Here is a 24,191-nt window from a genome sequence, read left to right on the forward strand (position 1 = left end):
CAATACTTCCTCGCACTCCTCACCAATTCCTCACACTCCTCTCCAATCCCTCACACTCCTCTCCAATCCCTCACACTCCTCTCCAATCCCTCACACTCCTCTCCAATCCCTCACACTCCTCTCCAATCCCTCACACTCCTCTCCAATCCCTCACACTCCTCTCCAATCCCTCACACTCCTCTCCAATCCCTCACACTCCTCTCCAATCCCTCACACTCCTCTCCAATCCCTCACACTCCTCTCCAATCCCTCACACTCCTCTCCAATCCCTCACACTCCTCTCCAATCCCTCACACTCCTCTCCAATCCCTCACACTCCTCTCCAATCCCTCACACTCCTCTCCAATCCCTCACACTCCTCTCCAATCCCTCACACTCCTCTCCAACCACTCACACTCCTCTCCAACCACTCACACTCCTCTCCAACCACTCACACTCCTCTCCAATCTCTCACACTCCTCTCCAATCCCTCACGCTCCTCTCCAATTCCTCACACTCCCCTCCAATCGCTCCGCACACTCTGCTCCAATCGGCCCTCACTCTCCAACTCCTTGCTCCTTACTTTCCAAACCCTCGCTCCTCACTCTCCAACCCCTAGCTCCTCGCTCTCCAACCCCTTGCTTTTTGCTCTCCAACCCCTAGTTCCTCGCTCTCCAACCCCTAGCTCCTCGCTCTCCAACACCTAGCTCCTCGCTCTCCAACACCTAGCTACTCGCTCTCCAACCCCAAGCTCCTCGCTCTCCAACCCCAAGCTCCTCGCTCTCCAACCCCTAGCTCCACGCTCTCCAACCCCTAGCTCCTCGCTCTCCAACCCCTAGCTCCTCGCTCTCCAACCCCTTGCTTTTTGCTCTCCAACCCCTAGTTCCCCGCTCTCCAACCCCTAGCTCCTCGCTCTCCAACATCTAGCTACTCGCTCTCCAACCCCAAGCTCCTCGCTCTCCAACCCCAAGCTCCTCGCTCTCCAACCCCTGGCTCCTGGCTCTGCAATCCCTGGCTCCTCACTCTCCAACCCCTAGTTCCTCGCTCTCCAACCCCTAGCTCCTCGCTCTCCAACCCCTAGCGCTTGCTCTCCAACTCCTCGCTCCTCACTCTCCAACCCCTCGCTCCTCACTCTCCAACCCCTAGCTCCTCGCTCTCCAACCCCTAGCTCCTCGCTCTCCAACACCTAGCTCCTCGCTCTCCAACACCTAGCTCCTCGCTCTCCAACCCCAAGCTCCTCGCTCTCCAACCCCAAGCTCCTCGCTCTCCAACCCCTAGCTCCACGCTCACCAACCCCTAGCTCCTCACTCTCCAACCTCTAGCTCCTTGCTCTCCAACCCCTGACTCCTGGCTCTGCAATCCCTGGCTCCTCACTCTCCAACCCCTAGCTCCTCGCTCTCCAACCCCTAGCCCCTCGCCCTCCAACCCCTAGCCCCTTGCTCTCCAACTCCTCGCTCCTCACTCTCCAACCCCTCGCTCCTCACTCTCCAACCCCTAGCTCCTCACTCTCCAACCCCTCGCTCCTCGCTCTCCAACCCCTCGCTCCTCGCTCTCCAACCCCTCGCTTCTCGCTCTCCAACTCCTCGCTCCTCACTCTCCAACCCCTCGCTCCTCACTCTCCAACCCCTCGCTCCTCACTCTCCAACTCCTCGCTCCTTGCTCTCCAACTCCTCGCTCCTTGCTCTCCAACCCCTGGCTCCTCGCTCTCCAATCCCTGGCTCCTCGCTCTCCAATCCCTGGCTCCTCGCTCTCCAACCCCTCGCTCCTCGCTCTCCAACCCTTAAATCCTCGCTCTCCAACCCCTCGCTCCTCTCCAACCCCTCGACCCTCACTCTCCAACCCCTACCTCGTCACTCTCCAACCCCTACCTCCTCACTCTCCAACCCCTACCTCCTCACTCTCCAACCCCTACCTCCCCACTCTCCAACTCCTCACTCCTCAATGTCCAACCCCTCACTCCTCTCCAAGTTCTCGCTCCTCTCCATTTTCTCGCTCCTCTCCAACCCCTAGCCCCTCACTCTCCAACCCCTCACTCCTCACTCTCTAACTCCTTGCCCCTCACTCTCCAACTCCTTGCTCCTCACTCTCCAACCCCTCGCTCCTCACTCTCCAACCCCTATCCCCTCACTCTCCAACCGCTCACTCCTAACTCTCCAACCCCTAACTCCTCTCCAACCCTCCTCATATCATCGTTGTTGCAGCAGTATCCTGTGCGAGTCTGTGTTCACGTTCGTCCACGGACTCGTTCGCCCGTCCCATTCGTTTTCTTGCTGCATCCTGTTCAAGTCTGCGTTCTTCATCGACCGTCTCATTCATTTTGGAAATGGAAGTTTCCACACAACGCATGATTGTCACGATCCTCAAGAGGAGGTGTCTCGTAATCATCAAATGACAAATGGCAAGTAAATTACATTGTGAAAATTAAAGATTTCAAATAAACTTATTTAAAGTGTATGCGCACATAACTATAATAAAAAAAACCAAGTAATATCTCTCGGTAATTTCCTGAAACATATTTTACTTCCGGATAATAATGTTGAATGAAATAAGAACGAAGAAATATATGTCGTTTTTGTGACGACTGTCATCAAAAGTAAAAGTAATATATCTTAACGGAAAAGAAAAAGCGAATTTTTAATATATGTCGACAATTTCCCCGACTGTTATTTTAGGTGGTGTATTTTCGTGTTTCATCGTGGTGCAATTTTTAAAAATATATCTCTGCATTTTCCCGTATGTTGTATGAATGTTTTCAATTATTTCTGACACCGAGTCTAAAACCATCGATAAAAATTAAATCAGATGGTGAATTCGAGATAAAATCGTGAGGGTGACTCAATGAATGGGCTTTATTTTACAGGCCTTTGAGAAATCATTTCGTTCCATAAACGGAAACTTTCATGGGATTCTCTTCCCTTTTTTTTTCAACCGAGTCTAAAACTATGTTAGTGACTGTTAAAAATGAAATGATATATCGAATTAGAGTTGAAATAAACCTGTGTGAGAGAGAAAGACAGCACGGGCCTAACTAAACAGGCCTCAAAGCTATTCGAGTTAATAAAATGGTAAATATATTTGTTTACATGAAGCCTCTCCAAGAATGGGTGGAGCTACTCTGTAAACGGAGTAAGCCACACCCCTGGACAGACAGACAGACAGACAGACAGAATCTCCTTTGCCTATTATAATATAGATATACGAGGTGTGTTCAAAAGGTATGCGACCTTAATTTGTCGTGCGTAAACAAATGAAGCTAGGGAGGCGTTGATTGGTGCACGTATGTAGGCGATCCTAATGCGCACGCGTGAATTTTTTCCCACCTGCAGAAGCTGTCATTGGACGGCAGACCGCCGATGAGTGAGGAAGTGTAAGTGAGTGCCGTCGGATTTTCGTTTTTGACAAAATGACGGAAAAACTTGAACAACGCTACTGCATCAAATTTTGTGTAAAGCTTGGCGATTCCCAAGTGGTAACGATTCGCAAGATTCAACAGGCCTTCGGGGACGAAGCAATGAGCACCACACAGATAAAGGAGTGGTACAACCGCTTCAAAGATGGCCGCACATCAGTGGAGAGTGAAGCACGTTCGGGTAGGCCCTCAACATCCCGAAATGAGATCGTCATTGACCAATTGAGGACACTGGTGATGCAGGATCGTCGAATCACGATCAGAGAACTTGCAGACGAGGTGGGCGTCAGCATTGGATCCATTCATTCCATTATGAAGGAGGATTTGGGCTTCAGGAGAATCTCAGCGAAATTCGTACCAAAGCTGCTAACGATTGAGCAGAAGCAACTCCGTTTGGAGATCGCACATGACATGCTGGAGACTGTGAACAGCGATCCCAGCTTCCTCAACACAGTGATCACTGGCGATGAGTCCTGGGTTTATGGGTACGACCCAGAAACCAAGTTGCAGTCATCACAATGGAAGCATCCAACATCTCCGAGGCCAAAAAAAGAAAGGCAGGTCCGCAGCAATGTCAAAGTCATGCTGACCATCTTCTTCGACTCCAGTGGCGTGGTTCATCACGAGTACGCACCACACGGCACAACCATCACCAAGGAGTATTACCAAGAGGTTCTGCGTCGCCTTCGTGGCACTGTGCGACGCAAACGGCCGGACCTGTGGGCAGCGGGCAATTGGCAGCTCCATCACGATAACGCACCCGCCCATTCTTCACATTTGATACAGAGTTTCTTGGCCAAACACAACACACCTGTGCTTCGCCAGGCTCCCGAATCTCCCGACATGGCTCCGTGTGACTTCTGGCTTTTCTCCAAGCTGAAAATGCCCCTGAAAGGGACCAGATTTCAGTCCAGAGAAGACATCATGCGGAATGCGACGGACCAGCTGCGCGCCATCCCAAAAGAGGCGTTCCAGCGCTGCTTCCGACAGTGGCAGAACCGTTGGGAGAAGTGTGTGGCAGCCCAAGGGGACTACTTTGAAGGAGATTAGTGTAAGTTTGTTGTATCTGGATACGAGTATTTTTTATGAACAAAGGTCGGATACTTTTTGAACACACCTCGTATATACATTTTTTAAATTTATATAAATAGCAATCAAATTCCTACGAGGGGCTAAGTGTGAAAAATTCTGACTCAATACGGGACTCGAACCACGGACCTCCATTGATTATGCGTCAACAGCCCACTGCGCTATTGAGCCAGCCGTAATCTCCTCAGAATTTTACACACTTAACACTGCGAGCTTTATCATGGCCGATGTCTGACGTGCCTGCTGGGCAGACCCTGAATGTTGGCGTAAGTATATATATGGGTATGTATGTGTGTATATGCAGAAGTGCATTGAAGATTAACTCAATTTTTATAAACAGGAATCAAATTCTTGGGAGGGGCTGAGTGTGAAATTTTTTGACTCGATACAGGACTCGAACCACGGACCTCTATTGATTACGCGTCAACAGCCCACTGCGCTATTGAGCCAGCCGTAATCTCCTCAGAATTTTACATACGTACGGCTCCTTTTATAAAATATATGTTTATATATATCATATCTTCTTATCTATATATCTGCTTCTTCTGTCTATCTATCTTCTTCTTATATTATATTGTAGCGGTTACCGGAAGCATGAATCAATTCCCGTGCACCGGCCGATGACGCAACCGGCAAGCGGTCACGTGTCCGGACTCGCCCGGGCGTGTCAAGACTTGAATTTCTCGGGTGAACACTTGCCCTGCATACCACGCCCCGTCAAGAGGCGTGACTTACCTATTTCGCATACGTGGCGTGGCGTGGCTTTTGTGTGTTCAGTTTGCGATATAAATTGCCGCCCGTTTGAGGGGCGGATTCAGTGTGCTTTTGAGTTTTTTTTTTTTTTTTTTTTTTTTTTTTTTTTGTATACAAGATCGAGGCTCGTGAAAGAGCGAAAATTAATCACACAGAAAGACAAACAGACACATAAAACAAATAACATCGGGAGCGGTAGACAAGATGGGGAGAGAGGGGGAAGGACACAAACACAACATTTGAGAGCAGGGACCGAGAGACATGGAGACATCGAGAGATCTGTGGGAGGGAGAGGGCTTTGGGGGGGAGGCATGTGAAGGGGGGAGGCATGTGAAGGGGGGGAGGCATGTGAAGGGGGGGGGGGGGGTGGGAGAGGTATAAACATATGGACACTGCCAGGATTTCCAGGAAATAAGTTGGAATTTCAAATAAGGTGGATCTGGGGTGAATTAGTGGGGGTAGAAAAGATCAAGGTTATGGATGGGGGAAGATAAGAGATGGTGGTGAACAGCTGTTTTAAAGACCTGGAGGGAGGAGAGGGATTGAAGGGAGTGTGGGAGTTTGTTCCACAGGCGGGAGAAAAGAGGAATGAAAGAGTGAAGGTGAGCAGAGAGCCGAGATTTCGGCAGTTTAACCATCAGAGGGTTGCTGGCAGATCTTGTGCGACCTGTAGGAATATTTGGGGGACAGAGCACGGAGAGAGCTGGGGGAGCAAGGCCGGAGAGGAGTCGGTAGAAGACAGAAAGACCACCGACCTGCCTGCGGTGAGTGAGTGAAAGGCCCTCAGAGATAGCTTCATCGCGGGAGATTCCAATGATTTTGAAAGCTTTGGATTCAACAGCGTGAAGCCGAGCCAGGTGTGAGGCAGGAGCACCAGCCCATAGGGGAGAACAGTATTCCATTGAGCTGCGGATGAAAGCCTTGTATGTGGTGAGGAGCTCAGGTGTGCCGAGGAAGGACTTCGCACGACGGAGGATGCCCAGTCGGCGACTGGCTTTGGAGGCCAGCTTGGAAATGTGGTTTTCCCAAGAAAGATCATGGCAGATAGTGAGACCCAAAAGCTTGAGTGACAGAACTTCTTGGAGAGGATTGTTGAGAAAGTAGATGGGAGGGTTGTCCAGTCGATCTTTTCGGAGAGACATAGTAAGAGAGTGAGATTTGGCAGGATTGAAAGACATGTTCCACTTGTTTGACCAGTCTGTGATTTTGTCCAGGTCTTCAGAGAGTGAGGAGGCTGCAGACTGCCTATCTGAGGGAAGAGGAATGGAGCGGCAGAGAGTGGAGTCATCAGCAAAGAGATAGAGAGGATTTTCCAGAGAGTCAGAGAGATCATTGATAAAGACCAGAAAAAGCACAGGGCCCAGCACACTTCCTTGGGGAACTCCAGCCTGAACAGGAAGGGGAGATGAGAGAAATCCATTCAGGGCCACACGTTGACTACGACCAGAGAGGAAGTCCGCAAGCCATGCATGGAGATTTCCATGGATACCATAGGAGGAGAGTTTGGTGAGCAGAGCTGGGTGCCAGACCGTATCAAAGGCCCTTGATATGTCAAGGGAGACAGCTCTGATTTCCTGTTTGGCATTCAGGACCTCCATCCATTGTTGAGACAGCAGAAGCAGCATGTCCAGAGTAGAGTGACCTGGTCTGAAACCAAATTGATGATCAGAGATCAAGCCATTGGAGAAGAGGAAAGATTTCATATCCGAAGCAATGATGGATTCCATGACTTTGCTGATAATTGGGAACAGGCTGATTGGTCTGTAGTTGCAAGGATCTGTTTTTGCACCTTTTTTGTGTAAAGCGGTAATGTTAGCTGATTTCCAGGATGCTGGCAGATGACCTTGAGCAAAAGATAGGGTGAAAAGAACAGAGAGAGGGTGAGATAGAGCGGCAGAGCAGGATTTTAGGACCCGTGGGCTGATGCCGTCTGGTCCAGTTGCAGAATCAGAGTCGAGGTTTGACAAAAACTCCTCCACCTTGTCAGGAGAGAAGGACACAGAGTCCAGGAGCATTTGGGTTCGACTGGGAAAGGTGGGAACAGAGAGAGATGGGTTTGGGACTAAGGATTTCGAGGCGAACACAGAGTTGAGGCATTCGGCTTTGTCACATGCGATGTCAACTGTGTGGCCATTTGAGGTAAGGGAGGGGATGGAGGGGGAACAAACACCAGAAACGGATTTGACCAGACGCCACCAGGATTTGGAGGAAGGAGACAGGTTTGAGAGTTCATTCTTGAGTGAGGAGAGATAGTGCTTCCTGGCACTCCTGAGGGTAGACACACACTTGTTCCGAGCTTGGTGGAAGGAACTGAGATTTCCTTCAGTTGGATTAGCCTTCCAAGAGGCAAAGGCAAGTTGTTTCAGGGCAACTGCCTCACCACAAGATTCAGTGTACCATGGACGGGAGGAAGGGTAAGACAATTGAAGGCGAGATGGGATAAATCTGTGCATGAGAGAGATCAGTTTGCTTTGGAAGAATTCCCAGGAAGAATTGATGTCAGAGGCAGTGGAGATGGGAGACCAATCCAGACGATTGATGGCTGCTTGAAGACCGTCCCAGTCGGCCTGAGTGAAATGCCAGACTCGTCGACGCTGAGGAGGCTCTCTGAGAATGGCCAGAGAGATGTCCACTTTGACAAGCACATGATCAGAAGAACCGTTCTTTGGTTTTGGTTCAGAGTTCTTTGGTTTTGAGCTAAATAAATAGCTCGGTGAAACTTCTTTCCTGTGTCGTCCATTTTGTCTGGCTTTATCGTGCGAGCACAGCTCCCACAATTGGTGACCCCTTTCTAAGAACACGGCGATGGAGTCAGCTGTAGCTTTGAAGCTCCCGGGCTTCTGGGAGTCGCACACGGCCATTTGGTTTGCTCAAACGGATTCTCAATTCGCCCTGCGGAAAATTATGGAGGACACGACGCGCTACCATCATGTGGTTTCCGCGCTCACCGCCTCCACCGCTGCCCGGGTCCTGAGCTTCCTACAGAACCCGCCGAACGCCGACACATACGGCGCGCTCAAAGGCCTACTCCTCGGTGCGTTTGGACTCGAGACAGAACGCGCGCGACAACTACTACACCTCCCGGAGCTGGGCGAGGCCCGTCCATCCGAAAGCATGGACCACATGCTTGCTCTTCTCGGTGACCGCAGCCCGGACTTCCTCTTCCGCGAGCTGTTCCTCCAACGGCTACCCGGGCAGCTACGGTTAGCTTTGGCTGATTCGCCCATCACTGACCCTCGCGCCCTGGCGAAGGAGGCCGATAAATTTTTCTCGGCCAGGCGATAGGTCGGAGCGGCCGCCTGGGACCCTGGGCCGACCGAGGCAACGCCCGCGCCATGACCGGCGCCTCCACCGGCCGAGTCCGCGCCACTGACGGCAGCGGCCGCCATGACGCCCCGTTGACCGAACCCGACGCGACCGCCTGAGCCTCCACCAGAGCGGACCATGTGCTATTACCATGCCAGGTTCGGGCAGAAGGCCAGAACGTGCCGCCCACCGTGCACTTTCGGCAGGTCGGGAAACGACCAGGCTGGCACTCGCTGCCTGCCATGAGTGTCGGCCATTCAGGCAGCCTTCTGTTTATCACGGACACGGAGTCCGGGCGGCGTTTTTTGTGTGACACTGGCACTCAGCTGAGCGTGATACCCGCCTCGGTGCAGGACAAACAGACCGCGCTGTGCGGCCCCGCCTTGGTCGGGGCAAACAGCTCCTCCATCCGCATTTTCGGTTCGCGCAGCGTCGCATTCTGCTTCGGGGGCCAGCGCTTCAGGTGGGACTTCATCACGGCGAACGTGCCCATGGCCTTGCTGGGTGCACATTTTCTTTGTGCACATGGGCTTTTGGTCGACGTCAAACGGCGTCGGCTCATCAACGCGGAGACCTTCAGCTCGCTCACTTGCTCCCGGCCATGGACGATTTCACCCGCCTACTCGCCGAGTTTTCCGCCCTCACGCAGCCGACGTTTTCGGCCATCGCCGTCAAGCACGGCGTCGAACACCACATCCGGACGACAGGTCCACCGGTCTACGCCAGGGCTCGCCGCCTCGACCCGGCCAAACTCGCCGTGGCGAAGGCGTAATTCGATGCGCTGGAGCGATTGGGCATTGTGCGACGCTCAAATAGCGTGTGGGCCTCGCCCCTGCACATCGTGCCCAAACTGGGTGGCGGATGGCGACCATGCGGCGATTACCGCCGCCTCAACGACGCCACCACCCCCGACCGGTACCTGATACCACACATACAGGACTTTTCCACCCGTTTGGCGGGGCGAGTGATCTTCTCAAAGGTCGACCTTATTCGGGGCTACCACCAGGTACCTGTCCGGCCGGCCGACGTTCCGAAGACGGCTGTAATTACACCTTTTGGCCTCATCGAGTTCCTCCGAATGCCGTTCGGCCTTAAGAACGCGGCCCAGGCCTTCCAGCGGCTGATGGACAGTGTGCTGCGCGATCTCACCTTTCTGTTCGTCTACCTGGATGACATTCTCATCGCCAGCACTTCCCGGGCGGAGAACCTCGTCCACCTGCACATGCTTTTCGAGCGCCTCGGCCAGCACGGCCTCATCATCAACCCGGCGAAATGCCAGTTTGGCGTAACGGCCGTCGAATTCCTGGGACACCGCATCACGAAGCGCGGGGCCGTCCCGCTGCCTACGAAGGTGGAGGCAGTCACAAGTTTCCTGCGCCACCGCTCCATCAAGGCCCTCCAGGAATTTTTGGGGATGGTAAATTTCTACCACCGGTTCGTGCCTCGCGCTGCCCAACTCATGCGCCCCCTGTACGACGCCCTCCGGGGCAAGCCGGCCAAGCACGACGTCGCCTGGACCACAGAGATAGATGCGGCATTCACGGGCGCTAAGCTGGCCCTCGCCAACGTGACCATGCTGGCGCACCCGGCGCTCGACGCACCCATCGCCCTCACCACGGACGCTTCCGACTACGTGGTGGGCGCCGTGCATGAACAGTGGGTGAACGGGGCTTGGCAACCGCTGGCCTTCTTCAGCCGGCAGCTTCGCCATAACGAGCGCAAGTATAGTGCTTTCGACCGCAAGCTCCTCTGCCTTTACCTGGCTGTTCGCCATTTCCGCCATCTTTTGGAAGGCCGCCCGTTCACTGCGTTTGTGGACCAAACCCTTGGTCTTCGCTATGGCCAAGGTTACGGAGCCGTGGTCGGCCCGCCAGCAGCGCCACCTCTCCGCCGTGTCCGAATTTACGACGGACATCCGGCACGTCGCGGGCAAGGACAATGCTGTGGCCGATTGCCTCTCCCGATCCGGGGCGAACGCCGTCCACCTGGGTGTGTACTTCGCCCGCATGGTGGCCGACCAGACCGCCGACCCCGCGGTGCAAGCCCTCCGGACAGCGGTCACAAGCCTGCAGTTGGCCGACGTCCCCTTCGAGGACACAGGCACAGTTCTCCTGTGTGACGTTTCCCTGGGCCAACCTCGCCCCATCGTGCCCAACGGATGGCAGCGGCACATTTTTGACGCCCTCCATGGCCTTTCCCACCCGGGCCGGAAAGCATCACAGAAGCTCGTGGCAGCAAAGTTCGCCTGGCACGGGCTCCGTAAGGACGTCCGCGACTGGGCCAATGCCTGTGTCGCCTGCCAGCGCGCAAAGGTCCACCGCCACACCCAGGCCCTGTTGGCACCATTCGACGTGCCCGCGCGGCGCTTCGACCACGTCAATGTGGACCTGGTGGGACCCCTTCCCTCCTCGCGGGGCTTCACCCACCTCCTCACGATGGTGGACATGACCACCAGGTGGCCGTAGGCCGTCCCGCTGGCATCAACAACATCCGCCGACATGGCGCAGGCCTTCGTTGGCACTTGGATTGCCCGTTTTGGCATGCCCTCGGACATCTCCTCCGACAGAGGCCCGCAATTCACCTCCGAGCTTTGGGGCACGGTCGGCCAGGCCTTGGGGGTGAAGCTTCACCACACCATGGCCTACCACCCCCAAGCCAATGGCTTGTGCGAGCAGTTCTACCGCTCGATGAAGGCTGCTCTCAGAGCCAGCCTCCAGGACGACGGTTCGGCCGACAGGCTCCAGTGGGTCCTATTGGGCCTCCGAACGGCCCCTAAAGAGGACCTCCAGGCTTCCACCGCCGAGCTGGTCTTCGGCCAGCCACTGCGCGTGCCGGGCGAATTCATCCCGGACGCCACCGGCCCCGGGTCCGCGGCTCACCAACACTCGGACCTCCAGGAGGCCGCCAGGAGATTTGCCCCCGTGCCCACGTCCCACCACGGCTGCCCCAAACCCCACGTCCCCCCAGCATTTCGCACTGCGGAGTACGTTTTTATCTGGCACGACGCACACCGGGGACCTCTCCGGCCGCCGTACGATGGACCTTTCCGGGTCCTGAAGAGGGACGACAAGTCATTCATCGTCGACATCGGCGGCAAGCCGGACCGCATCTCCGTGGACCGCCTCAAGCCGGCCCATTTGGACCTCGACCAACCACCACGGTCGGTCCTTCCTCCACGACGGGGCCGTCCCCCATTAACCAAGCCCCCCGCCCGACCATCCACCGCCACGCCACCTACCACCCCACACGAATCGCCAGGGGTCGTTTCGGCCGGGTCATCAGGACCCCCCTCAAAGTGACTCTCCCAGTGCAGGTTAATTCTGGGGGGGGGGGGGGGGGGGCCCATGTAGCGGTTACCGGAAGCATGACACAATTACCGTGCACCGGCCGATGACGCAACCGGCGAGCGGTCACGTGTCCGGACTCGCCCGGGCGTGTCCAGACTTGCCTTTCTCGGACGAACGCTTGCCTTGCATACCACGCCCCGTCAAGAGGCGTGACTTACCTCTTTTGCATACCACGCCCCGCCTGAGAGGCGTGGCTTTTGTGTGTTCAGTTTGCGATATAAATTGCCGCCCGTTCGAGGGACGGATTCAGTGTGCTTTTGAGTTCTTTGGTTTTGAGCTAAATAAATAGCTCGGTGAAACTTCGTTCCTGTGTCGTCCATTTTGTCTGGCTTTATCATGCGAGCACAGCTCCCACAATATATTATTATTATTATTATATATATAAAAGAAGGTTTTTGTTTCTTTGTTTGTCTGCACGCGCTAATCTCCTGAACGGTGAAAGATAGAACGGTGAATCTCCTGAATGCCACCTCGCCACCTCACCAAAATAAAAAATGTCCGGACGGGCCCGGGAAGGTTATCGGCGAGGTGGCGAGGGCGGTCGATGCCGCCTCGGCCGGGCTGGGTCCATTTCGCAATAAATCTTCTTCTTCTTTCAAAATTCTCTTGAAGTACAACTTATGCACTTCAACTTATGTTGAAAAAGTCAAAACTTTACATGGGGTGTACTTACTTTTTCACATGACTGTATATATTTTGTGTAGATATTTTGACGAATCTCAACTCAGTCATCACATTGTGTGGGAGTTACTTGTGAATTGGGATTCAGTTCTGATTTTGATAATGGTCAGATATCCAATTTTATGTATGTGATTACAATTAGGGTGAGCAGTAATTTTGGTCTTCTCATGATGAATGGGTTCAAAAATTTCACACATATGTAATTATAGCACTTTGTACACTGAAGGAGGTGAATGTGGACCAGAAGCATAAGTCGATAAGCAATCACAAGGCCATATTCCACACTCAGACACAATCAGGATGCAGATTGCTAAACTCAGCACATTTTGCTTTCCACACACATTAACCCAAATACTGACCTACGAGGTAGACTGAGAAGATATTGCCATGTTTCCTTTGTAGTTTAAGGAGGAACTCGTGTGGGTTTCGAGCAAATTCCAGTCCCTTGCCGATATACGGGATCCAGCCCGCCTCGAGTGGAGGTTCCCCGGTTCGTCTGAAAATGGAAACATTTGTTGAACAGGGTGAGAGAGGAGGGCAGATGGAGGGGTGAACTGAGTGGAGGTACATATTGGCAGTCGGAGGTTGGAGGGGAAAAGATAGGGGTCAAGGGTCAAGTGTGTTGCATTGAATAAGAGCAGAACATGTAGTAGAGAAACATGCCTTTCACTGGACTTGGACAAGGGTGTTCTAAACAAATTCACCCCTGAATCATCAGCCGCTCTGTTTACTCATTAGATATGGCAGGTTCATTGAAATTGTGCATGGAAGGATGATGCCAGCTCATAAAGAAACACTTAAAGCTTTACAGTATCAGTTGTTCCTTAAATGTAATACAAGTTTAAGGATTGCTGTGATTGATGTTAATTTCACAACATCCCACATTCAACTTTATTTAAAATGTAAACCTCAAAACATAGTTCACTTACCCAGGGGCGTACCTGGAGTATTTGGCACCTGGGGCGGTCCCTTCCTTTGGACCCCGGAGATGAATAATTTAAAAAATTAAATACACAGAAAACATACGTGACAAGCGAGCGAACAGACAGTAATCCTGTCGTCCCCTCCGGTGAAACCTGTAGTGGACTAATAATAATACTGTTGCGGTTTTGCCATAAGGGCAAACCCCCTATAGTAAATTGCACGACAACATGTAGCCTGCAGTGGTTAGTTATTTCTTATTGAATGTAAAGATTAGCCCCATTTCCATTGTGTAATAATCGAGACCAAATATGTGTTGATTTAGGCAGGATTTCAAACCTCCGTGTGGTTGAGGTAAGACATTTTAATGTGCAGGAAGGCGTGGCCAAAAGCACAGGCCATGTGACCAACAAACGGCAAAGGACACGTCACCAGCAAGCAACCAATGGGTTGTGAAGCCTCCCCGAATGAAAGAGGGAAGGCGGAATGAAACCTTCCTGGGGGAGGAAGGATTGAATGCATGCACGTGACCAACCTCAGCCAATGGGAGGCTGTGGAACATTCTGGAAGCTTTTCGGGTCTGATAAAAACTCCCACCCATCGCATTTTCCCTCTCTTGCTTCGCCAACGCTCCTCTCGTTTCGCCGACGCCCTTTGTCTCTTCACCGACCTGCAAGTGTTGATCTCGCTCTGATCCGGCCGCCTTCTCTGACCTGCAAGCGAACTCGATCTCTTGGTGTTGACTTCTCCCACGATTCTGCTCGAAGCTGGCTACCCGAAGTGCTGGTTCATCTTTCCTGGGCAGCAATTCATCCGAGCTGAAACTCGTCCAACCTGCGCTTCAACCTGACGTTTGTGCTGACTTCAAGGCGGCGGTTCGTCTTTTGGACCTTACTTCACCCAGGCTGCACGTCCGGATCGAACTGCGTACTGCGCACACCAAGCGGCCACCCTCGAGTCAATCCCAGCACGTTACCCGGTACATGAATTAACCAGTCTGTGTGATTCCCCGTGTGTGAGTGTGTGAAGGCGCCTGTTGGGTTTAATTAGGTAAGGAATTGATAAGGTTTCATCTTCATCTCTTTTTCTCTGTGCCTTCTCAATAAAAGGCTGTACATGTTGTTGTTACTTTCAAGTCTGTTCGGTTACGTCTTTTCTCCATTGGCCTAGCATCGTCCGAGACCGAATTGGCTAGAATCAGGTCCATAAATCACGTCAGGTAACGCCGCTTTCCACACCATGCAAATCCGCTCGGCATGCAATGAAGTGTGGGAAGCGAAGGTTTAACCCCCGGTTTCATCGGCTGCGTTTCTTGAAGGTATTTGGGAATCTTTGCCCAGCAAACGCTTCGGCGCGTGGTTGGAAGATTGGCGGTTGAAATTGCTTAGCAATCCGTCGATCATGAGTTTAGTCGCGGTCGGCGGCCTGCGTGGACCCGGAGTTTGAGGGGCAGCGGGGTAATAAACTCCCCTTAGTAAGTCGACAAACCTGGGATCCGCAACAATACTAATAGCAATAGTAATAGTTATAATAATAGTCATAACCCAAAACACGAAAGTAAGTGTTGGTTTGGTGTTAAACAAAACTTAGTTAATGCATGTCACAAACGGGAATAAAAGGTACTTTATAGACCACCAGGAGGCGAACACAAAATGAAGAAGAATACCAAATCTCAAAACAGAAACAAACCTATCAAGAGTTTCCTGAATTTCCCTTCTTCAGGATCAAGTAGAACTTATCTTCCGTTTCTTCAACTCTTACTTCCTACATGGATTACTATTACAAAACTGGCAATTTCTTACTGTAATTCCTATTTTCTTCTTCATCCTCACATATTTTTGGTGACATTCTTCTTCTTCTCGCTTTTTACAAGCTGTACCTTTACCTTAATTATTAACGGCCTGTAGGCATCTTCTTCCTCACAAAATCTACAACGTACAACTGAGAATGTTTATTTTTTACCGCCGTGATTCACTACTCTTGTCGTGATTATGAATCCTTAGTAGAGGGGTTCTTAACCTTTTTCCCTGTCAGACCCCCCAACGGATTGCCCACCATGTCCCCATACCACCTTCGCCAGACTGAAGACTGACCAAGGTGCACCAAAGGTGCACATAGCTAGGGGGGACTGGGGACATGTCCCCCTAGAATTTTTTTGATTTCTAGGTGTTCTGTGGTGCATTCTGAGGGGTGTTTTTACTTTAATTGCCTATTTTTGGGGGGATGAAAATTGGTAACTTACCCAGAAAATGGGCCAAGTTCGGAGATCCACGCCTGTTTACCAGTCCCATTAGGTTCCAGTGTGACTTCAAAATATCTCAATAGCTTAGTTTTACATATGGATAATTAGGAACAGAACAGGAAAGAAAATCATTAGGATTTTATCCCTATTTATTTCTTTGCTTGTTAACAAAGAAACAAAACAAACTAAACTAGAACTGCCACTTTAAAACTGCTGGCAGTGATGACCGGTTTACTCGTACCCACTTTTGATGCAACCCCACTGTTGATATAACCCCACTTTTGATACAACCCCACTTGTGATACAACCCCACTTTCATTGGACATGCTTTGACACAACCCCCTTGGATACAACCCCGACACACACACACACACACACACACACACACACACACACACACACACACACACACACACACACACACACACACACACACACACACACACACACACACACACACACACACACACACACACACACACACACACACATATCCCCTCTACCCCCGCCCACACACACACCCCTCCAAACACACACACACACACACACACACATCCCTCCCCCCCCCCACACACACACACACATCCCTCCCCCCCCCACACACACACACACATCCCTCCCCCCCCCACACACACACACATCCCTCCCCCCCCCCACACACACACACACACATCCCTCCCCCCACACACACACACATCCCTCCCCCCCCCCCCACACACACACATCCCCCCTACACACACACACACACACACACACACACAACACACACACACACAACACACACACACCAAGCCCCCCCCCCCACCTACACACACACATCCCTCCACCCCCCCCCCCCCCCCACACACACACATCCCCCCTACACACACACACACACCCCACCCCCAACACACACACACACATATCCACACACACACACACACACACGCACACACACACACCACTCCCCCCACGTGCACACACACATCTCCCCAACACACACACACACACACACACACACACACACACACACACACACACACACACACACACACACACACACCCTACCCCCACCTACACACACACATCCCTCCACCCCCACAAACACGCACATCCCCCCTACACACACACACACACACCCCACCCACAACACACACACACACATATCCACACACACACACACCCCACCCCCAACATACACACACACACACACACACACACACATCCACACACACACACACACACACACAAACACGCGCACACCCCTCCCCCCACACGCACACACATATCCAGACAAGCGCGCATCCCCCTCCCCCCAACCCCAAGACACATCCCACACACACATCCCCCGACACACACCCCCATGCCCCCCCCCCCACACACACATCCCCACACACACACACATCCCCACACACACACACATTCCCCCTACCCCCACCCACATACACACACATACACACACACAAACACATGCACACGTCCTCCCACCCCCACCCCCAACACACACACACACACACACATATATCCCCCCACCCCTAACACACACACATGCACACATCCCCCCCAACCCCCCCCAACCCTAACACACATGCACACACACAAACACCCCCACACCCCTCCCCCCACACGAACACCCCTCCACACATACACCCCTCCACACACACACATATCCACCCGCCCCCTCACACCCACACACACATCCACACACACGCACATCCACACATCCACACACACACACATCTCCCCACCCCACTCCAAACACACACACAAACACATGCGCACATCCCCCCACCCCCCCAACCCTAACACACATGCACACACACAAACACCCCCACACCCCTCCCCCCACACGCACACCCCTCCAAACACACACACACACACACACACACACACACACACACACACACACACACACACACACACACATCCCTCCCCCCCTCCACACACACACACATCCCTCCCCCCACACACACACACACATCCCTCCACCCCCACACACACACACATCCATCCACCCCAACACACACACACATCCCCCCTACACACACACACGCTTATTTTTCAAGATATGCAGGTTGCAAGGTCAGACATATATATGGTGGCGGCCATCTTGGATTTTGACGTGGCGACCCAATTTTCGATAGCGTTCTTCCTTGTGCCTAGATACACCCACACACCAAATTAGAAGTTGCTACTTCGCTTATTTTTCAAGATATGCAGGTTGCAAGGTCAGACATATATATGGTGGCGGCCATCTTGGATTTTGACGTGGCGACCCAATTTTCGATAGCGTTCTTCCTTGTGCCTAGATACACCCACACACCAAATTAGAAGTTGCTACTTCGCTTATTTTTCAAGATATGCAGGTTGCAAAGTCAGACATATATATGGTGGCGGCCATCTTGGATTTTGCCGTGGCGACCCAATTTTCAATAGCTGGCGCATGCGCAGATGGGTTGCACTGCGATGCCACTGAAAAGCGACTGAGAAAACCGCGCATGCGCAGATCGCGGACATGATTCATTTCGATTTCTATCTTTATTTAATTTCCGAAAAGACGTCTGCATTCGAAAATCGCGTGATGACGTCACGACGTAAATGCATTTCTTCATATAACTTCAGATCGGCTGCATGGATTGTGACGAAATAAACGGCATCGTGTAGGGCATATATTTGCGCAAATTTCAAGACCAATTACGACCATGACAGCCATTTCCTTCTCGCACAGCACCTTACGTAATATGTGGATGGATGTTTGCATATGCGCAAATGGGCCACTGTATTTTCGTGTATTACGTACGCGCCTTGATGGGCTTACTTTCAGTGAAATACGATCGAGTTAAAAATAGTCAGAATTTGAGCAAATCTGTTTCATTCGTTTGTTAATATGCCTCATCTATTGACAAATCTGCAATTATAATTTTTTTTGCGGTTCAAATGACCGCGGGAGATTGCGTTATCGTGAGCACGTTCTGGAAAGACAAAATGGAGTGTTTCTTCTTCTTTCAACAATAAAGACTTATAGCTTCGCGACCGTACATCCAATCATCTTGAAATTTTGCACACTTGTTACTCTTCATGACTTCTACTACAGTATGAAGTTTCACGTCGATCAATAAAGCGATTCAAGAGATATCCACAAAATAAAACAAATTCGTTTAATTAACGATATCTGCCAAACCACGTGACCTATCGCAAATTCTAAAATGACATTTTAGTAGACTAACATGCTGAACAGATCTGTGAATTTTCTCCTCGATTGGATCAAAAATGAGGGAGGAGCTAGGTTTTAAAGGTTCATGCTTAAAAACGTCATAACTCTGAAACCATGTGTCGGATGATGTCGTGCTCGTTGACTTTTTTGTTCCTCATGGGTATGCGATTCTGCTTGCAAAGTTTGGCCTCGATCTGTTCAGCCGTTGCAGAGAAAAATGGATTTTCGTGTTTTCACGAAAAACAAGATGGCGGCCGAACCACGTGACCTGCGACGTCATAATTACCATTAAAATATTCTACAGACAGAGTCCCTCCTATGGTGAAAGTTTTATCTCAATCGGCCCTATTATTGCAGAGAAAATGTTTTTTAAAGGAAATTAAAACTGAAAATGGCAATCGCACTGATGTCGGATGATGTCGTGGCCTGGGAGGACAAAATGGTGTGTTTCTTCTTCTTCTTTCAACAATAAAGACTTTAGCTTCGCGACCGTACATCCAATCATCTTGAAATTTTGCACACTTGTTCCACCCGCTGAGAGCTACATTGCATTAAAAATTCAAGTCGATCCATGCAGTGGTTCAAGAGTTACAAGCTTTTTAAAATTTAACTTCCATTATTTATTGCGGCCAAACCATGTGACTTATCAAAACGTCTCAAGTAACGATGAAACAGCCCCCCATGAGGAACATTTGTGTAAAGTTTGCACTCGATATCTCCACAAATTATGGAGGTGATTCCATTTCTAGTTTGACATTTCAAAACGTCATAACTCTGAAACCACGTGTCGGATGACGTCGTGCTCAGTGACTTTTTTGTTCGTCATGGGTATCCGAATATGCATGCCAAGTTTGGGCTCGATCCGTTCAGCCGTTGCGGAGAAATAGGGGTTTTTGTGTTTTTTCACGGAAAACAAGATGGCGGCCGAACCATGTGACGTATGACTTCGAAAATTTTCGCATTCTGAGTTTTTTTTTAACTAAGCATCTGGGGAAAAAAAATCTCATTTTCGGGGGAGAAAAACTGTGTTTGACGAATTCTAACCTCTTAACGTTAGCATTTTTGATATACTCAATACACATGTTTTTTGTTCCCATTGCAGAGTTCTTTAGAATGAGCCATTCGTCAAATTTTTCCATTGAGCCGTTTCGGAGATACAGAGAGGCAAAGTTGAAGGTGTTTTACAAGATGGCGCCCATACCACGTGACCTATGACGTCATCATTAGCATTAAAAAATTATACGAGCCTAGCCGATCATTTGCTGAAAATTTCCTGTCAATCCGACCAGCGGTTGCTGTGAAACTTAATTATGAAGTTTTCGGAGGTGCAAAATAGGGTGGAAGAATAATAATAAGAAAAACTCTAGCAGTAATAATAGGTTTCTCTCCATTTCATGGAGAGTAAACCTAACTAAACTAAAACATGCAAGTTTTATGCAAGCAATTTTACTAATCTAGTGAGATTGTTGCTGCTGTTTTCGTGCACTCAGAATACGGAATCGGGGCACAGTTCGTGACAACGCCACTCGCATATCATCGGACACATCAAGTCGATTTGTCCACTTTGATTTCAGGTTCAATAATGCAGAGAAACCTATTTCACAGAGATACGTAGTTGTGAAGGGAACCAACACATTCATTGCTCTCTTCGCCAAGCTAGGGTAAGCTGCTATCTGCTCACACCAAAACTGCTTAAAATCCAGCCCAGTCTTTCCGAAATCAGCTTTCTTTCTTTGATCTTCTTGGAACTCGATCAAATCATCCTTCACTAAATCGTTGTCACTCACAATCGTGTCCTTCACTCATCGTAGAAATATCAAACGAGAAAGGGTTCTGGATCCAAATGGATTCTGTGCTAAGATCATCAATATCTGAGAAGTAACCCTCAAAATTGGTATGTAGGACTTTCAAATGGTCCTTGACTTCTTGAAGTATTTCCCCAGGCAATGCCTTTTCATCTTCTCCATCAAGAAGGATATCGCCAAGGATTGGAAAGTTTGCCATGTTTTCGCTTACAACATGGCGACTCCAAATCGGTAATTTTTTCGTGAATGCCACTAACTTTCCCCTGGCTTGAATAATGTCCACATCCCTTCCCTGCATCGACATGTTCAAGTCAATGAGGTGACCGAAAATATCGGCCAAATATCCCAGGCTAACAATAAAATGCTCATCTTCAAAACTGTTCGCAAGAGGGGATTGTTGATGCCTGAGGAATTCGAGAATTTCTTCCTGAAGTTCCACTACACATGCGAAAACACGACCACGAGATAGCCAACGTACCTCTGTGTGGTACAGTAAAACACAATGTTCCGCCCCAATCTCATCACAGAATTTTTGAAATAGCGGATGACTTAATGCCCATCCACGAATAAAGTAGACTGTCTGCACGACTATTACCATCACTTCTTTCAGTTTCTTTGACAACGTTTTGGATGCCAAGGCTTCGCGATAAAGAACACAGTGTGTGGTCAACACATGTGGAACTTTCTCCTTGACCAGAGCGACGAACCCAGATTTATTGCCAATCATGGCAGGAGCTCCGTCCGTGCAAATAGACCCAACCAAATCCCATGTTAACTCATGGCGATCAAAGAACAGTTCGATCAACTTGAACACATCAGCTCCTTCAGTTGTTGTTTCGAGTCGTTCACATAATAAAAATTCTTCCTTAAATTTCATTTCATGAACGTAGCGGACAAATACGAGCAATTGACAGTAGTTTGAAACGTCAGTCGATTCATCGAGCTGAATACTAGTTTTTTCAGGACTGTTTTTAATCTCGCTGACAACTTGTGTTGCTCTGTCCTGACTCATGTCTCCAATTCTCTGGCGTACAATGTCGTTGGACAAGGACACCTGACTCAATCGCTTCACAGCATCCTCCCCCAGCACGATTTTAACCATCTCCAACGCACAGGGATTCACGAGGCTTTCTCCGATTGTGTGGGGCCTCTTTTCCTTGGCAATCATGTACGAAACTTTGTGGTAGGCTTCCAGAAGAGGCTTCCCAGTGTGAGCAAACCCATGCAATGACAGAGTTCCTTTCTGATCATAACGAAGTCTTTTCACCTTGAAAGCATCAATGGAGGTGTCAACATGATCCCTGTGTTTGCTTTGGAGGTGCTCTCTCAGTCCTGATGGCTTCAAATTTCCATTGCTCATTACCAACTTGCAAAGCATGCATTGGGGTTTATCAGTTCCATCTCCTTTCACACAGGTGAAGCCAAAGCGAACATAGTCATCATTCCAATTCCGTTTTTTGACAGACGACATCTTGCAACAAACTGTAAAAGAATAATAAGAAAACAATTAACAAACGCCACAGAAGATAAAACATTAGTCCACGTGAAATAAAGTGTTGGCCACTAACACCGAAAACAACAGAAAGAGATGTACAGAAGATGAAGAAATTCCTCACACTGTACTACTTCAACGGACCCAATCGATCAATATTCGCAGCTCAATCAATTTTAACGGACCGGATGTTTACGTACCCGGATATCCGGGTGTTTTTCATGGACACGGATATCCGGCCGCCCCATTTATGTTATTGCATTATCATGAATGTGAATGCCCTATTTATATTTAAATATACTTTGAAAACTTTGAATATCTTCAGATAAGTAGGCTTAATACTCACTTGTTTTGCAAATGTTTTCACCGGAATAAAATTGAGAATGAGGTCGTAATTGCCGTAATTGCCGATATTCGGTTCTTCACCTAATGTCCTAATGGCCTACAATCTCACGTAATGTAGGGCCTACATTACGTGACAGCACATTGGCTCAGTGTGAACTTTGACCCGCCCAAATCGCTATGTAAATGTTCTCATTGCCATGCCAATCATGCATTGTAATCACGTGCATACGCCCGGGGCGGAGAGGCGATTTATTAGAATTTTATTAGAAAATTTAATTTATATTTGTTTGAAATATAATTTTGCAAATACCGGTATAATTTGTTTTGAAATATATATATTTATATTTAAATATATATTTATTATATATTTAAAGTTGATATTTCATTGAATTTATTACAATTTATTATTATTATTTATTACGAGTCCCATACCCCCAGATTTTGGTCCCCATACCCCCAAGGGGTATGGATACCCCAGGTTAAGAACCGCAGCCTTAGTACAACCCAAAATCTAATGTTCAGTGCGTTGCTATTTTTGTATTAAATAAAAATTGTTTATATCGCAGCTCGATATAAGAAAAGAAAAACGGAGGAACTACATGCTAAACTGATATTGTACTAAGTATACATCCCCTCGTTGCTTGTTATCTCCATATTATATGCTGGTTTTAGGAGGTGGGAGGACGTTCTCCCAGAACTAAAAATCTCCACCTCCTTTTTCGGTAAAGGATCATTATTCATGAACCAGATTGTGAAACTTCGTTCACCTGGCTTTGTTCCAAGGGCTCTTTTTCAAATCCTCACTGAAACTCTATAAGCCTCCACTACTGACAGAAGCTTGTTTGTAGTGATATTCCCCAGAATTATTTTGGGTGCTCATTCACGGTTTTCTTGATCATCATTGCATTCATCATTGTTGATCATCATTGCATTCATCATTGTTGATCATCATTGTTGATCATCATTGCATTCATCATTGTTGATCATCATTGTTGCATTTTCCTGGCTCGTGTGCGCTTGTGAAAGAAAAGGCTGTGTATGTATACACACACAAATATATAACATTAATGCCACCTCCCTTCCCAGTGCATTGTCCCTCCATATCCTGTACCAGTGAAACACACTATTCTTGCAACCCATCCAGCTGGATGTATCTGCCAGAGAAAGTTTGGTGTCATCTATTTATTATCCACCAGACTCGTTGGTGTAATAGTTGGAGCTTTCACTCAGAGCCTGGGAGATCAGTGGTTCGAACCTGAGCTGCGATACCGAAAACTTTAAAAATTGTGTGTGCTGCTTCTTTGCTTGATGCTCAGCATTTGAAAACGACAGAGCACAGACAAACAAGGCTGGGAACGCGACAGCAAATCCACCCAGTATATAACCCTTCATCGATACTCATAAACATTATATGGTACATCAAAACCAAAATCAAACTTTATTTCTATACAATATTCTGGCGCAATGTTTGATCGGGCTCCCATACCCTACTTTCCACCTCCAATTTTTTACCTTTTCGCATTTTAGCGCTCCTCCAACCCCAAGCTACATTCGTAATAAATAGACTTGCCTTTACCAAACATACTGTCGAAAACTTTCCAGGTTACATTCGGCCACTCAAAGTGACTT

At 49.4% G+C, this 24,191-nt stretch overlaps 1 protein-coding gene across 1 annotated transcript in view; it reads right to left on the reverse strand.

Moving 5' to 3' along the window:
* The window catches only part of LOC137423055 (cytochrome P450 7B1), a 177,137-nt gene that overhangs the window by 128,975 nt on the left and 23,971 nt on the right, over positions 1-24,191 (reverse strand). The window contains exon 2 of the mRNA XM_078774738.1: positions 12,924-13,060. Coding sequence (XP_078630864.1) covers positions 12,924-13,060 — 137 coding nt within the window. The remainder of the gene's footprint in view (positions 1-12,923; positions 13,061-24,191) is intronic.

This window comes from Myxine glutinosa, chromosome 3, assembly GCF_964187855.1.
Source record: "Myxine glutinosa chromosome 3, kmMyxGlut1.1, whole genome shotgun sequence".
Classification (NCBI taxonomy): domain Eukaryota; kingdom Metazoa; phylum Chordata; class Myxini; order Myxiniformes; family Myxinidae; genus Myxine; species Myxine glutinosa.